The 15,394-nt window shown below is 35.4% G+C and overlaps 1 protein-coding gene across 3 annotated transcripts in view; it reads left to right on the top strand.

Annotated features, from left to right (window-relative positions):
- Positions 1-7,529: 7,529 nt before the first annotated feature.
- The window catches only part of LOC111875673 (casein kinase II subunit alpha), a 23,307-nt gene continuing 15,442 nt past the window's right edge, over positions 7,530-15,394 (top strand). For 2 of the 3 annotated variants that reach the window (XM_023872089.1, XM_023872090.2), the window contains exons 1-4: positions 7,530-7,709; positions 8,688-8,865; positions 10,599-10,710; positions 13,283-13,495. In XM_023872089.1, coding sequence (XP_023727857.1) covers positions 8,771-8,865; positions 10,599-10,710; positions 13,283-13,495 — 420 coding nt within the window. In that variant the 5' untranslated portion in view covers positions 7,530-7,709; positions 8,688-8,770. Of the gene's footprint in view, positions 7,710-7,814; positions 7,886-8,687; positions 8,866-10,598; positions 10,711-13,282; positions 13,496-15,394 lie in introns of those variants that run through there. The other variant, XM_033750166.1, reaches the window with a different exon arrangement.

The raw sequence follows: 15,394 nt of genomic DNA, 5'->3' as shown, positions 1-15,394 counted from the left end.
GATCCAGCGTCCACTCATGGCCACAATTCAGGTACTAATGTAATAATGACATTAATAAGAATAGATCCGACTAGAATCGAATCGAATAGCCAAAAAAAGCTAAAAAGCTGAAAAGAGCCCCTAAAATGGGTCGTCTCGGGTTTTTATAACCTCTGCTATGCTGACTCGTTGTCTTCCGGGTATAGGGGTCCTCCTACCCTGACGTGATTTTGGGTCGGTGTAGCTTGATTATTGGTTGTCAATCGAGAAGGGGTTGACTCTTTTGGTAAGCCGCCTCCTCCTACTCAGCATTTTTCGTCTGCCTTAGTGCTTATGACACCTTTCTTATAGCCCTTCCGCATTGTCAGCGGTTCCCGCTGTCGTGTTAACATTCTGATTAGTCAGGAATTTCTTTTACTTCCTTGTAACCCCAGCTCTCCGGTTCATGTCCTTATTACTATTCAGTTTTAGTTTTTTTTTTGTGTTTTTTTTTCCCATCTTACATCTAATTGTAGGGATTCCCAATTTACCCAAAAACTACTTCTACATGTACGTAACCCTTTGCTGCATAACATGCTTGAAACATATTCCCCTCCACTAATTTCCTGCCTGGTACATAAACAGCTGGAAGGGGCAAAGTTTATTTTCTTTTGGAGTAGGGACCCTAGCCAGCCAGATCAAGTTACTGAATACCTAGCTTACATTCTGAAGATTTATTATGCAGTATTCATTGCAGTTGCATAGCGCCAGAGCAAGGTATAGTGTGTTACAACCTAACGTGTCCTAAAATCATGATATCATGCATTCGGTCCGCAAAGTGTTAAAAGTGGGCATGGCTCTAATGTATGGCTTTAAATTTGATTCAGTATTGGATGTATGAAGGCATGACAGATATTTAGAATTATACAAAATAGCACCATGTCTCCTGGTTCCTAGTTATCACAAGTTTTGATGTTTTCAAAATTGAATTGAAACAAATTTCAGATTCATTTTATTAAAAATATAAGCATAATGAGCTGTTACAAATCAGTTTTTGAAAACCTAAAATTTATGAAGATCAGTTTTGTTTCTTCAGTTTCACAAACACAAAATACTGTAACATGGATGGCCAGAGCGTTTCTAGGCAACGACCTGTAAACAGACTTCAGTTGTGTAAATGCACTCAATGAGGTTATGCAACCTGCTTCAGGCAACAGTTCAGGAAACAGACTTCTGTGCAGGCACAATGATGTTACACTGCAACAGTACTAGCTATCACGTGACTGGCTTCTATGGAGACCATGCCAGGACCATTGCTTTGCAGTCGCTTGGTAAACGCATTTCAACAATATAGGCTGTTTTCTGTGCGTGGTTGGTGTGGAGGCTATATATAACAAGATTCCAGGAATAACCAGGGCAGTATTTCAGAGTATTTGAGAGTGTTTAAGTGACAGTGAGAGTTCTCAATAGGAGACAACCACGGGAAGTTCGTAGGAGACCTGTGAAGACTAAAAGTGTGATACTGGGAGTATGTGATTCAGTGAGACTGCTATAGTTTCTGTGTTGAGATCTGTGAAGACTGGAAATCGTAGTGTGCGTGCAACAGTGGATTATGAAGTGTAACTCAGCGATAGCACTGTATTTGAATGTAACTAAGGGAGGTTGTAACCAAGGTGCTAATAAATCCAATCATCCGAACTAGAACCCGTCATCCTCATCACACAAACCATGCTAAGCAGTAGTTGTCTCTCTTAGCAATGTCATTCACACTGCATGAAGCAATTTTGCTTTTTGCATCACATACAGGAATGAACTGCTGTTACATTACGTCTGAGCAGGACAATTATTTATGGTGCTTGTTGAATGTGTATCTTATTCCAAAGAATTGTATCTAATTTATACATACTTTATTCTGTTCTACATTTACAAAACACCATTTACATTTTGTGGTTCAGTAATACTGCAATTATAATATTGCACTGCATCAACTTATAACCCTTTACACAGAACATAGTAAATTGTAGACATTTAAAGAAAATTTAAACTAAATTATCTCCTTGAATTAGAATCAGTCAATTAACTGTCATAGCAAGGAATCCAGTATATTCTCATAAATATGTACTGAACAAAGCTGCAGTATGGATAATGAATTGCAAAATGGCAGAATCAAGAAATTTAATGTCATTGATGTTATTTCAAAATTCTTAATTTTCACACAATTCCTTACAATCTATGTAGTAGATATTCATTACATCAATAATTGGAGTACTTATAGGGGGCGTAGTTTTCATTCATTTACCAACAAATATTCCATGGAGTTTATTGATATTAGAGACTCTTTCATCTTTATCATAAAGTATACCCTTGGACTTCTTAGTATGAATAAATATATGTAAAATACTGATGGATTGCCTCTTGACAGAAATATTATAGTGTTCTAAGAAATTTGTCTCAGTAATGTTGAGGAAGCTAAATTTTTACTGAAACACACATCCTGAATTTGTATTATTTTGCGTTTTCTTCACAGTTCCTATGAGATTTGAGGCGAATAATACTGCACAGGACAGATATCCTTATAAACCTACAAGTGTATGTAAAGTTCTGCCTGACTCTGTGTAGTTAACTTTCTGTAACATCTATAACTGACATAAATTTAGCTAAGATGATAATACAATAGCTTTGTAAAAGTAACTGATCAATTGAGCTGAAGATACAGCAGTTATTTGCCTTATATGAAAATGGATAATATATATTAATACACCACATATTTAATTGATGTTTTGTAAATTAGAACTAGTTTATACATATTTTGTACATATCCTGTATTAGCACAGAAAATTGCCATTGGCCAAGTAAAAATACTGAAGCTCTTTTGCCATTTTATAAATGTCATTAGTTACCAGCCTTGAAGAATAATGTAAAGATGTCTGCATGTACAGATGACTGAAAGAAAATTTTGTGCATGATGGTTTTTTTAATTTTGATGACAATTCTTCCTTTCTTATTTATACCATTGCAGCAATTTCTGTACAACATTTAAAATGATCATATAATGTCCTCTTAAACTATAATGTACACACAATTTTTCAGTCATCTCTATCTTCCATTCTTTATATATGCTACTATATTTTGAAGGAAAATTCTTATATTTTTATGAATTATGAATATGGACCGTTTTTGTGCATGGGATGAAAGGAAATGGGTGTTAGAGAACAATATGGAAACATTTAAATGAGATGCCATTAGTTTTGCAGTCCAGATTTATTTGTTAATGTTATAAATTAGTGGTTCTCAACCTTTGTCAGACCACAGCCCGATAAATTCTTTTTTCTATAAAATGGCCCGGTGTAATTGATGCCAGGCACTGGTACCAGGCCACAGTCCAGCAGCTGAGAAACACTGTTATAAATGATGTAAATATTGTGGTTATTTAGTTCAAACATATGATAGTGTTTAATTTTGAAATGCATGAAAATGCATTTGAACACTTGCACACAATTTAATTTTTGTGCAATGCTGTTATTATGGATCATAATACAGGTCCATTAGGAAGACAAGAAATGGAAAACATAAACCACGTAATTACGGTTTGGTATAGAATTGTTTCTCACATCTTGTATTTTATGTTCCAGTTTTATTGGATACAAATAATAATAATAGTAACAACAGATTTGTCAATAACATAATTTAGAATAACTGAAATGGTATAGTAAACTAATATAGAATAACTCTGTGGCTTTTAGTCCGCAAACAAACTATACCGAACAAGCGACTGCCACTTGTCGGGGAAGTTAGTGCCAACTTTTGCAGATAGAGGGTGTCGCATGGTCAGCGCAACGGATTCCGGCGACTGTTGGTTTTCTAGACTGGACTAATATAGAATAGTGTTTCCTAATTGCCTACCAACTTAATGTTCATATTAACACCCTTTCATAATTGCTCATGTGCTTTTCATGCTGTAAACTGTTAGAAATAGTATCTCTATTTATTTTTGTCTATATGTTTTTTGTATGGCAAGTGAAGATGAAATGTATAAAGTAAGATTGACAGCTTTCATTATGTCTTAGTTCTGTTGATTATGGTTTCAGTACTGCATGCTCAACATTCAGTATCACAGCATAGGGGACTGCTGAGACACTATGTTGAATGTTGAACTAATCATATTCGCTGCAGCAGTGAAAAGACACGATTGTAAAATTTCAGAACAAATGGATACTATGTATACTGCATGGTTACTTTAAAACAAAATATAGCTAAGGGCTTGATTTCTTTGTATCATTGTCAGTATTGACACAGATTTTCTTGAGTCTTTATTTTCTGATATCAGTCTAGTTCAAGTAAGATTTGGGGTCAGCAAATACATGATGTACACATCACCAGCACTTCTCTGCAGCCAGCTGTTTTCAATCTGTTTATGCCAGTGTATTTAGTTTTTTTATATAATCATGAAAATTCGGACTTATTACAACCATGTTCCATACATTAATTATCAGAATTAAATACACAGTCCCCAATGACTCCCAGGCACGTGAATGTACTGAAGAGCGTGAATATAATTCCATGCAGTGAATTTGTTTCTCATATTTTTTCACTGGAGATGTGTGATAACAGTTTATAAAAATATAAGTTATATTCAGATTTTTTTTTTTGATCATCACTGTGAACTATATACATTGAAGTCCCCATTTAAGATTTCTTTTGGGAGTATACTGTCTCCATCTTTACGGTTGACTTCAACCCTTAAGAAGATCAAAGCAGTATGTTCCTTAGAAGCATTGTTATGTATGTTGGCATAACCCAGAGTTCACAACATGAATTCAGGAAGCACAGTACAGAATAAAATCATTTGAAAGAATAAGTATATATTTCAGCTAACGATTTTCCTTTCCCTTTTCCACAAATTTACACTTTATTTTTTAGACCAGAGAAGTTTTCTGATAAAGACATGTTTCAGTTTCTGCCAGGCTCCATTTTAGACAGATTTTACTCTGTATACTGTGTTAAATTTTTCAGTTAAGAATCATTTTCAGAACTGGCAAGTTCTAACACTTTAAGGTTGAGCTTATAAATGTGTGATATGTTGCAGGGCTGTTACTGTTCAGTAAGCAGTCCAATACATTTTGCAGTGATCCTGCATGTGTTTCATCTGTTACTGTGTGGCTAATAATAAGTGAGAAGGTCTGGTACAGGCACTGCATTTCTGCTTTCATTTGATGGTGGTGATAAAATTGTATGATAGGTCAGCAATGAAATCTGTAAATATATAATTTAATTTGCTGAATCTGTCTAATAAGCAGTCAGAAGCACTTAAAACATAAGTGACATATAAGTAGAGAATGTGTGAGGAGCTTTACATTTCTATATTTGTTGTTAAATTGTATATATTGTTACTGTTCTAAGAATCATCACATTATACCTTTTGTTAAACCATCTACCACATTTAAGTAAACAGAATACTTATGTTTAATTTTTGGCTTTTTACTGTGTTTAGTTTTTAAAGAGCTTGGGAATTTATTTGTAAAATTACAGCCATGCAGTTGGTACATAAGTGTATAATTTCCGTGAATAATTATGGATGAATGTTATAAGATGGAAATTGTGTACATAAATGTTTAGTAACCATGAAAGAAATTTGCAATTTTATTGATATAAACAGTTTCAAGATTATTTTTTATTTGTACTGAACCTGCTAATAAAAATGGCCATTGTTAGTTTCCTTGAGTAGGTAGATCCACAGCAGACAGGACAAGGACAAGCAAAATTAATATTATATTATAGGATCCTGTTGCATATTATTAATTAATAAATGTCTCTGATGTTCCATCTTACCTGCAACACTTTTTAAACATTTTTGTTTTAAAAGTTGCTACATATACATAATGCATATTTTAAGCTTATTTTGAAAACCACATGGTCCACTACACGTTTTTTGAGTGTCCACAGAACACAATGCAAATACAATCAAAAAAGGCAAGGACAACATAAATCTGGAAATGTGGAATTAACAACATTAAGTGTACCATCTTTCAGGAGTATAATGCAGTGTGGTCTACTTTACAGGCATTTAGAAAGAACATACAGATTCCATCTAGAGGTCAAAGAGTAAATGAAGTAACTTGGCTCACCCTTCCCATCCCAGAAGATAGTACTTTTCACTAGCCACCACCACTGTGAGAACCTCCAATCTAAAATACTTGTGGTATTAAATTCAAAACCTTCCAAATACCCAAAATTTTCAGTATACAAATTTTAATTTGTTCTATCTTGGCTTTGTGTACATTAACTGTGAATTGGTGGATCTGTTTTAGGTATCTGCTCAACGGCATCAAGCAAAACTACGAAATAGTTCACTTAGGTTATGGAAGTTTCTCAGTTGATTCAAAGTGGGTGCCTCCCATACCTGGCTGGATTGTTAACCAAAATACCATGATACTGCCATTATGGAGAGGAGATAGATTTTCAGGAAAGCATTGGTTTGTGGTATATGAGCCAGTTGGAATGGTTTTACTTGAAAGTCAAGGTGCAATAAACATAAATTTATCCATGGACCTAAGAGCTGTGTTGCAGAAGCTTATACGGGATGCAATGATTCTATCACATTGTGGGCATCAGCAGCTCATTTCCCTCGAGACAAAGCAAACAGAGCGTGATAACCACATCACAACCAACCATTATCGAAATATATGTGAAGTCAAAATTACAGGTTGACAAAGTGTGACTCATGGATCAGGCAAGGCCCTCAGGATAAAACTAATGAAAAGGCAAAGTTGTACCTGTACTTAATTATTTAAGCACTATGCTATGAAGACATTTTGGAGAGTGGAGGTATAGCTCCACCATTCTTGACCTCGGCACTGGATGGAAATGAGTGGTCGGCTTCACGCATAGACTGCTTTAATTATCCCACCTCCCCTGACCGGAAAATTGCCACAGGTACCCAATGGGTCGGATAAAACGATGAGAACGGTCAAAGGGTTTAATGTGCCAACGAATTAATAAAAATCCTTTTAACAGTACACAAAATGCAGACTTCTCTCTATGATGGTAATGCAAACTTAAATATTACATGTAGGAACTAGATGGCAGATCGCGAAATTACGAAATCGATCCCTCGATAGCAATGACGTTTTGCAGGCAACAAAGTGTCATACCTAATCGGAAGGAATTATTACATTATGCCGACATATGGCACTCTGGGTTATAGATACGTATCGAATGACTTGTCTAGCGAAACAGTAAATTCAGACCTTAACTGCAACATTTTGCGTAATATATTGATAGAAGTTTTATAATATTGCTGCTCGTGCCTCTGTAATTGTTTTTGGTTATGTTTCTATATGCGCGCTGTTCTGTTACCTTCCTTCTGTAGGACATCCGCATCAATCTGCATTACTAAACCATCAAAACACGTTTCGTAACGAATGTGAAAGACACATAATCGACATAACGGCCTTATCAAATTGAAAATTGCACTGACGAATGTTTCGCCATCTCTTACGCATCCTCTAAAACACTCAATGAACTGTAGAGGGGGGTGGAAGAAATGTCCTACGCGAACCTCGTTTCCCAGTTTTCCGTGGCGGCTGTAAGCAGCCATCTTGAATTTTACTCTTTGAGAAGCCGGCTCACCTTAAAATACGCAATTGAATTGTGAACTGGAAGCCTTTTTTCCACGCCATTTTATATATATTAAAATTCTTTGTGTATGTGTATTCATTAGTGAACCAGGATTCCACTTCGGAATGTATTAGGTATGCAGAAATCATGTGCGAAATATTGATGTACTTTAGTTCCCGATGGAAGATAAGGCGCAAGTAATGGCGTTTGCTCGAATGTGGGAGAAGTGGCTATTTTATTTTTCGGATTCGTATGTGATGTTATTTTTACAGTCTGATATATGTGTTTTGTTTTAGTTGCCTTAATAAGTGTAAGAGATAATTTTATGGCTTTTATGTGCATGGGTGTGGTATAATAAATTATTTTTATGTGGGATGGATGCCAGTGTATCGTGTAGTCTGATTAAATGTTCAGTAGGAGCCAGTATAAATGATTTATGTTTGGAGAGGTCAGAAGTTTTAAATGTTGCTCCTCAATGTAGATAGTGATAAGAAAACTATACTGTGTTTTATGTTTTTGAGTCAGTTATACAGAAGTGGAAAGTAATTTGGTAGTTCAAGTATTTATATAGGTTAGTTTGCGTGTATTGAATTATCCAGTTTTGTTTGAGTGTTGTTTCGACATTACTAAACATGCACAGAAGTTATGTAAGTGTAATTAATAACGCTATACACAAAAATATCGATCTGACTGACTTAATGATAGTATTTTACATAACTAAAAAAAAAAGTAAAGTTATCCCTGTACCAGACCGTGAAGGCCCATAGGGTTGTGGGACGTTGAGGGTCCCACATTATCGGCTCATAGATGGCGGTAAGGTCAGCCTTAAGCGCCGGTCGCGCTTTACTCCCCAGGAAAATTATTTAATTAATTCCTGGTACTCATTTCTGTTAGAGGCTGAGTCGACTCCAGGGTCATAGTGCGGCAGGAAGGATTAGGTTAATTGAAAAAAATCCAATGACCTCATCGGGCCTTAAAGCCGCGACCTTCCGGCTTGTAGCATAGCCCCTCAACCAATTACATTACTGCGTATACTTTATAATATTCATATTACCTGATGGTATATGATATATTTTATACCATTGATTATCTAAACATGTTTATATTTTCAGGAGTATTATTCCAAGCTTATGTTGCGGCAGGGCCTATAAGTCGTGCGTCCTGCTCGAGATCCCAGTCGCATTGGGCTCTAAAAATGGCTCTACCAAGCCGTTCACGAGTTTATTCAGATATCAACTCTCATAAGCCACGCGAATACTGGGATTATGAGTCATATGTTGTGGACTGGGGGTAAGTGCTAATGCTAATTAAGTTTTCTGGTTATTTGGTGTAAGAGATTTAATGCACATAGGCATTATTTGTTGTGTAACAACAGTATGTTGGCATTTATCTTGAGTAAGTTTGATTTGTTTATGTGTGTTAGGCCTGGTGTCTATAAATAAAATAAAGATTCAATAACAGGTAAAGAGACTTAGGGGTTTAGAATAGACGTTACACTTAATAACTATAAATAGAGTCAGTTCAGAAGCAATTAGAAATGGTCCCAGTATTATGAAGTTTTTTCCTGTTGGCATATTATTCAGTTCTTTTGATGTGTAATTAGTGACATAAGTTTCATATTTCACATTGATAACATAGTGTGCACCTGTTTTGATTGTTTTATGATTAAACATGATTTACTATGAGTGGAGCTGAGAGATTCCCTGTTAGTTTGATTAGTTGGTAAAAATACAAAATATAGGACTAAGGCCCCCCATACACACACAGTTTGGCCTTCTGATTGACCTTACAGGCAAAACTGTGACAGTTTACCCCCGCAGATAAGGCAGCAGGCTTCATGCCACAATCACGGTCTTCCAGCCTATAATGTTGAGTCTCACACGTCACGTGCTATGGTCCTGCAGGCAGAACTGATGGACTGACAGGTTTCCCACAGGCCAACAGTCCAAATGATTGGCCAGCCGGCCGCACCACATGCGTCAGTTTTGCCTTTCAGTCTTTAACTGTGCAGGCCGAACTGGAGCCAAACTGTGTGTGAATGGGGGCCATTAGAGTTCAGCAGGGTGTGAGAAATTTGACATCGACATGCATTATTTAATAAGTTGTTTACCATAAACATGTATTGTTTATCACTATATGCCACTTAGATCAAGTATTTTAATACACATTATCAGTAAAAATAGTGTGTTTAGCAATAAGTACTTCACTTTTGTGAATTTGTTGAAACTTTGAGGTGAATGCCACAAAACTTTGTTATGGCCCAGTTGTTCATGTACTAGTAGATTCTGTATGTTCATGGGCTATTTTATTTCATTGTGTTCCAGAAGATTATTTAATTTTTGCATAGCCTTGAATAAGAAAATTAGTGCAGTATATATAAATGTTCAATAATTTTAACATTGAAGTTGGATTTTGTGTGGTTGGTTCTGGAAGTTGCTGCAGTTTAGCTGTATATGAAATATGTACAGCAGTAGAATCGAATTTCCTTTGCAGTACAAATGAGAATTTCCTCAAGAGTAGGATTAAAATGGTAGTAGCATTTGGTGGAGTTTTGTGCTGCTTAGATGTTTGCTGCACATTGTAGTTACATTTTTGATGTTCAATTACGCAGCTGTTGCCTGGACTGAACATAAGTTGTCCAAACACTTGGACATGACCCAGTGTAAGCAGTTGGGGGAGGGGAGGTCTGAGAAAGGCATTGCGTGTTTGTAGCTTTCAAGACATTGTTTGTCTTTCTGTTCTGACTCATATGGGTAGCAAAACTTTGTATAATAAATTGATTTTAGGATTTTATGCAGTTTGATGCAAGTTGTACATAATTACACAATATTCTTGCTGTCAGTATCAGTACTTTATTCTTTCTTTTTGTTACATTCTTTGTTAGAATTTGCTCCATTTGATGTACTGGCTCATCTGTGTAACATTTTGTTTATACAGAATTTCCCGATGTTCTTTTTTATCCATAGAACAGACATGTACACATTATTTCATGATCATTAGCTAACACGTTGGTTTTCCTTCAGACAGCAAGATGACTATCAGCTTGTTAGAAAACTTGGACGAGGGAAATACAGTGAAGTCTTTGAAGCCATCAATATTACAAACAATGAGAAATGTGTAGTGAAAATATTAAAGGTATGCATATTAATATGTTTATTTTATTATTAGCATTGAGCCTGAGAACAGATTGTTATCGGAATCAGGGTGAAATATGGTTGTAGACAGCAGCATGTTATACCATGTTAATTGTCTGCTTCTAACATGATTCCTTGATTGTTACTTGTATTACTGGTCAGAAGTAGGTTAGTAAATTGAGAATTCTGCACATGTGTACGTTTCTTTCTGAGAAATCTGTAGAAGTATATTTTATTTTGAATCTTACCTTTTAATTTTCAAGTTTTTTTAAGAACTGTTTTAAAATTTGCCAGAACAGTAAAGCTTCCATCTTATATATTGGAGGTGCATGGTTTGAATCTCACCGAGGATACTGTTTGTCCAGAGTGAGAGTTTTTTGTGTACATAGTTTTCCTTGCTCCCTCTTAGCACATGCACATTAAATTATGCCATGACCATTTATTTCCAGATCCTTAGAATTTCATTCTTCATTAATCATTGGGCACTGTCCAGTTACTAGCAGCATCAAGAAATGAATTGCAAAAAGAAAACTTTGTGTTTAGTGCAGTGACTTTGCTGCCCACCTATTTTTCTGTGTTGCCTGTATAGGTCACTTTTCTCATTAGTAGAGGCAGCCATTGTATGGATGTGGCCATTCACCTTCATCTAGAAACAAAATGAAGATGTCATGGCTGCCTCGCCCCACATCCACATACACTATGAGTATTGTAATGTGGTGTTTAGTAACAAAGATTTGATTTCTGAAGATGGGAGTAAAAGTCTTTTATTGTAAATTATGGTTGGAAGTTCAGACCCAAAGGTAGAAATTTCATTATTTGTGATAAGAGATGTCCTCGTTGTGCATATGACATTTCATGGATTTTATTTTAATTTTTAACAATAAAGTTAATCATTTTAACACACAAAACATATGTTTTAAGATCTGTTTCTTTTCTCATAATGTTCAAAACCATGTTAGAGAATTGGCCTTGACATGTCTAGCAGAAGTCTAGAAATTTAATGCAGTGTTGATTGGTTGTGTCATATTTGTGTTTTGCCATATTTTTTGCTCATGTAACTGAAAGCCGATCTTAATCATCTGATTTGTGATGAAAATCTAATATTCCTACATTTATACCTACTAGTGTCCAGGTCTTGAATTCATTTCACATCTGAATTTTTATAAAATGTGGACAAGTGTTAGTTCATTTAATAGAAGGGGGCCCATGTGTCGATGTGTTGACGAACGTACACGTATTTACAACATATAATGGAATTATTTATAGTGATGACTTTCACTGGCATTCAGATTTACTGTTTCTTTAGAGGACTGTGAATTTGAACATTGACATGAGGAATCCAAGAATGGAAGGAAGTGCATATAGAAGTAAGGGAACCAGAGCTACATAAATTAAATTTTAAATTTTGGAAAACATTATATCAGGAATTAATTAATGCACATTTCACTGTAAATACAAAAAGTGTTTGGAATAGTATCAAAGTAAATGATGGTGCAAGTTATCTTTTTTCCATTCCAATCAGTTCTTCAAATTTCTTTATTAATGGAATTAACAGAAATAAACAGAATTAAAATTTTGTCTGAACTGGAAAGGATTCTCGGATTATTTTGGCCATTTTAAGAGGTATTGCATCTATATTCAGGGCTTGAGGTGTGGTGGGATGGCATCCCGGTTCTTTTCTAAATGGCTTAAAAGCATCCCATTACTTCTTTGGCAGTAAATGCGATGTACAATACCCAGGGCTTGAGGTGGGGTGGGATGTGGCAGGATGGCATCCCAGTTCTATTTTCATTCCACCTCAAGCACTGTCTATATTGCTGCATTTGCAGTAAACGGGTATGTTTTTATGCCTGTCTGTACATTCTGGAATTATATTTGAATCAGATTTATTATGTTTATATGTCTCATGAAACTAAAGTATGTAAGAACTGAAACTTCCACAGTGTCTGACATTAATAAAATTCCCTGGGCCTGTGACCTATGATGAGGCTCATATATGAATGGGACGGTAACTCTGATGATTGGCACAGAAACAGACATGAAATTACACTAATTTTTAACCAACTGGCATGGCTGATATAGCCTGAGAGAATTTTATAAAACTAATATGTCTCAAAATTAATAACATATATGGGATGATTGTTGGTGTCCGAATTGTGAAAGTTAAATGCATATCAGTTGTTGAATCCACTTGAAGTTCTCATTATGTTATTAATACTTTCAAGTGTGGACTTGCAATGTTGCTTAAGCAGTTTCCTCCAATATGTATAGTTCTTGAAGATCAGGAAGTATGGGGAAACGAGTGCTGATCATTGTTTGTATTTGTGAGATCAGTATCCATAAGGTTACTAGTATTTATACAGTACTTAAAATATAGCTGACGGCGCCGTAATAAAACTGCTAATTGTGTGTGGTATCGAGTTTTACATATTTTCCATGTATATTTTCAGTGACGTTGATGTTGAGTTCACGCTCACTTCATGTACCAAAGCCTAACATCACATCACTAGATTTAGCTGTGTGGAAGTTACATATTATAGTAATCTGAAATACAAAAATTCTTGTTTCTGTAGCCAGTGAAAAAGAAGAAGATTAAACGTGAAATAAAGATTTTGGAGAACCTGCGTGGAGGAACGAACATAATCACACTACAGGCTGTCGTGAAGGATCCAGTCTCAAGAACTCCTGCTCTTATCTTTGAACATGTCAATAACACAGACTTCAAACAATTGTATCAAACGTTAACAGACTATGACATCCGATACTACCTGTATGAATTACTCAAGGTAAGAGTACCAGCGAAAAAGAACAAAAATTCAGTGGAGATTTCGTCATTCAGTGCAGTGCCACTAAGCCGCAGTCATCATCATGTACCCAAGTCAAGAAGAAACAGGAAGAAAAGTGTATTGAGTGTGATTAATCCATCACATTATTCAATTTGATGAGTTGGAAAAATCACTGGAGTAAATTTAGGGAAAAGAAACCCGTGAGTTAAGTTAGTATCAGCGGCAGCAGGAAGCACTTTGCTTGCAATGTGTTCTGTTTGTGAGGAGATTGTATCAAAATTTACCAGATACATTACATGCCTACTTTACTTTCTGAGGTTGGAGCTTGATTTTATGTGATTTTTTTATTTGTGCAAATTTGGTAACTGAGATTATGACATTATTTTTTTCCTTTTTAAATGAGTACTCACTTTATATCTTGATGTTTTGTGTGCTTTTTGTGGTGAAGTAATATGGCCATATTGTGATTTGTTTCACACTGAGCCGAGATATCATTACAAAAAATAAAATGTAGAAGTTTATGCCACTTATATTAGTGCTAAATATAGCAAAATGTTAATCGTGAAAATTATCACGTGTCCTTAAGTTTGGATTTCGTCTAATGTGTTCTCTGTCTTTGCGGTTCAAGTCTATTTTCTGTAAAAGAAACTTTTGTGTGATTTGTTTATGACATCATTCTTTTTACATTCACAAAACAAATGATATATAATTTTTTGTGCATGGGGTTTTTTTATGAAAGCATACACCAAACTGCTTTTAATTGATTTATTCACAGTTCTTAATGTTTGTTGTTGAATGCAAGAACGTTTGTGTTACATTTTATGTTTCTAACTTTCCCTGTGAGCATAAAGCTGTGTTGCCATCAGAGCAGGTACTTAGGTGCTACTTTAGGATTGGCCAGTTGTTTTAGTAATTCTTGGTAACTTTTTATCTTCCAAGATTGAGGGATCATGAATCCCTAGTATTATGGGGCTGGTGGCCATATTTTATGTTGTTAGGGTAATGGTATTAGTATTTAAAAAATACATTAACAGCGAACTAGATTGTTCACATACCATTACACTACTGCATTGCAGGGCCAGTAACAGCTGGATGATATGTGGCCCATATCCCTGAATAGGTAGTGATTTCTCTCTTTTGGTAGTGAAATTAGTTGAAGCTGAACATTGGGCTTCACCAAACACTGAGTTTGATAATGCCTAGAGCTTTAACTCTGTTTCTAGTATGTAACTTAATTTGGTGGGGGTTAGGCTCTGGGACGACTTTACCTTTTATCTCAATTGTAAGACTCAGTTCAGTTAAGTTTCTGTGATTAGAAATAATATCGAGCATCCCAACATTATCATAAGGAATGGTTTGTTTCTTCAGCCTGATAATGATCTCCACATGTTTCTTCAGATTTTCTCAGAATATTATTATGTAAATGAAATTGTAGCATAAAATGTTAATTTAAAATTTTGTAGTCATTATCTATTGTCTTAAGATAATTTCTGTTCTGGAAAGCATTTATTAACCCTTTGACGTGGTCATTTAAATTCCGCGGCCGCGGCTCCTGCGGTAATATATTCAGCCGGCCATTTAAATTTTGCTCGAAAATTATTTATTCATCATTGTTCTTAAATTCTATGAGATAGGAACATGAAACTTTCACTAAAATGATCTTAAATGGTGGTTTTATAACCTTACCTTATAATATGGGCGCCCTGTATCTCGGCCATGGAAGCAGGTTGTTTAGTATTTCAGCAGTGAATGGTACGCCTTGAAGGATGAAACTTTCACTAAAATGATCTTAAAAGATGGTTTTTATAACCTTACCTTATAATATGAGCGCCCTGTATCTCGGTAATGGAGGCAGTTGGTTTAGTAGAAGGAAGGCCTTGAAGCATTCGTATAACCCAA

Source organism: Cryptotermes secundus, unplaced genomic scaffold, assembly GCF_002891405.2.
Source record: "Cryptotermes secundus unplaced genomic scaffold, Csec_1.0 scaffold342, whole genome shotgun sequence".
In the NCBI taxonomy this organism is placed as follows: domain Eukaryota; kingdom Metazoa; phylum Arthropoda; class Insecta; order Blattodea; family Kalotermitidae; genus Cryptotermes; species Cryptotermes secundus.
This window is presented reverse-complemented; position numbering and strand designations above follow the sequence as displayed.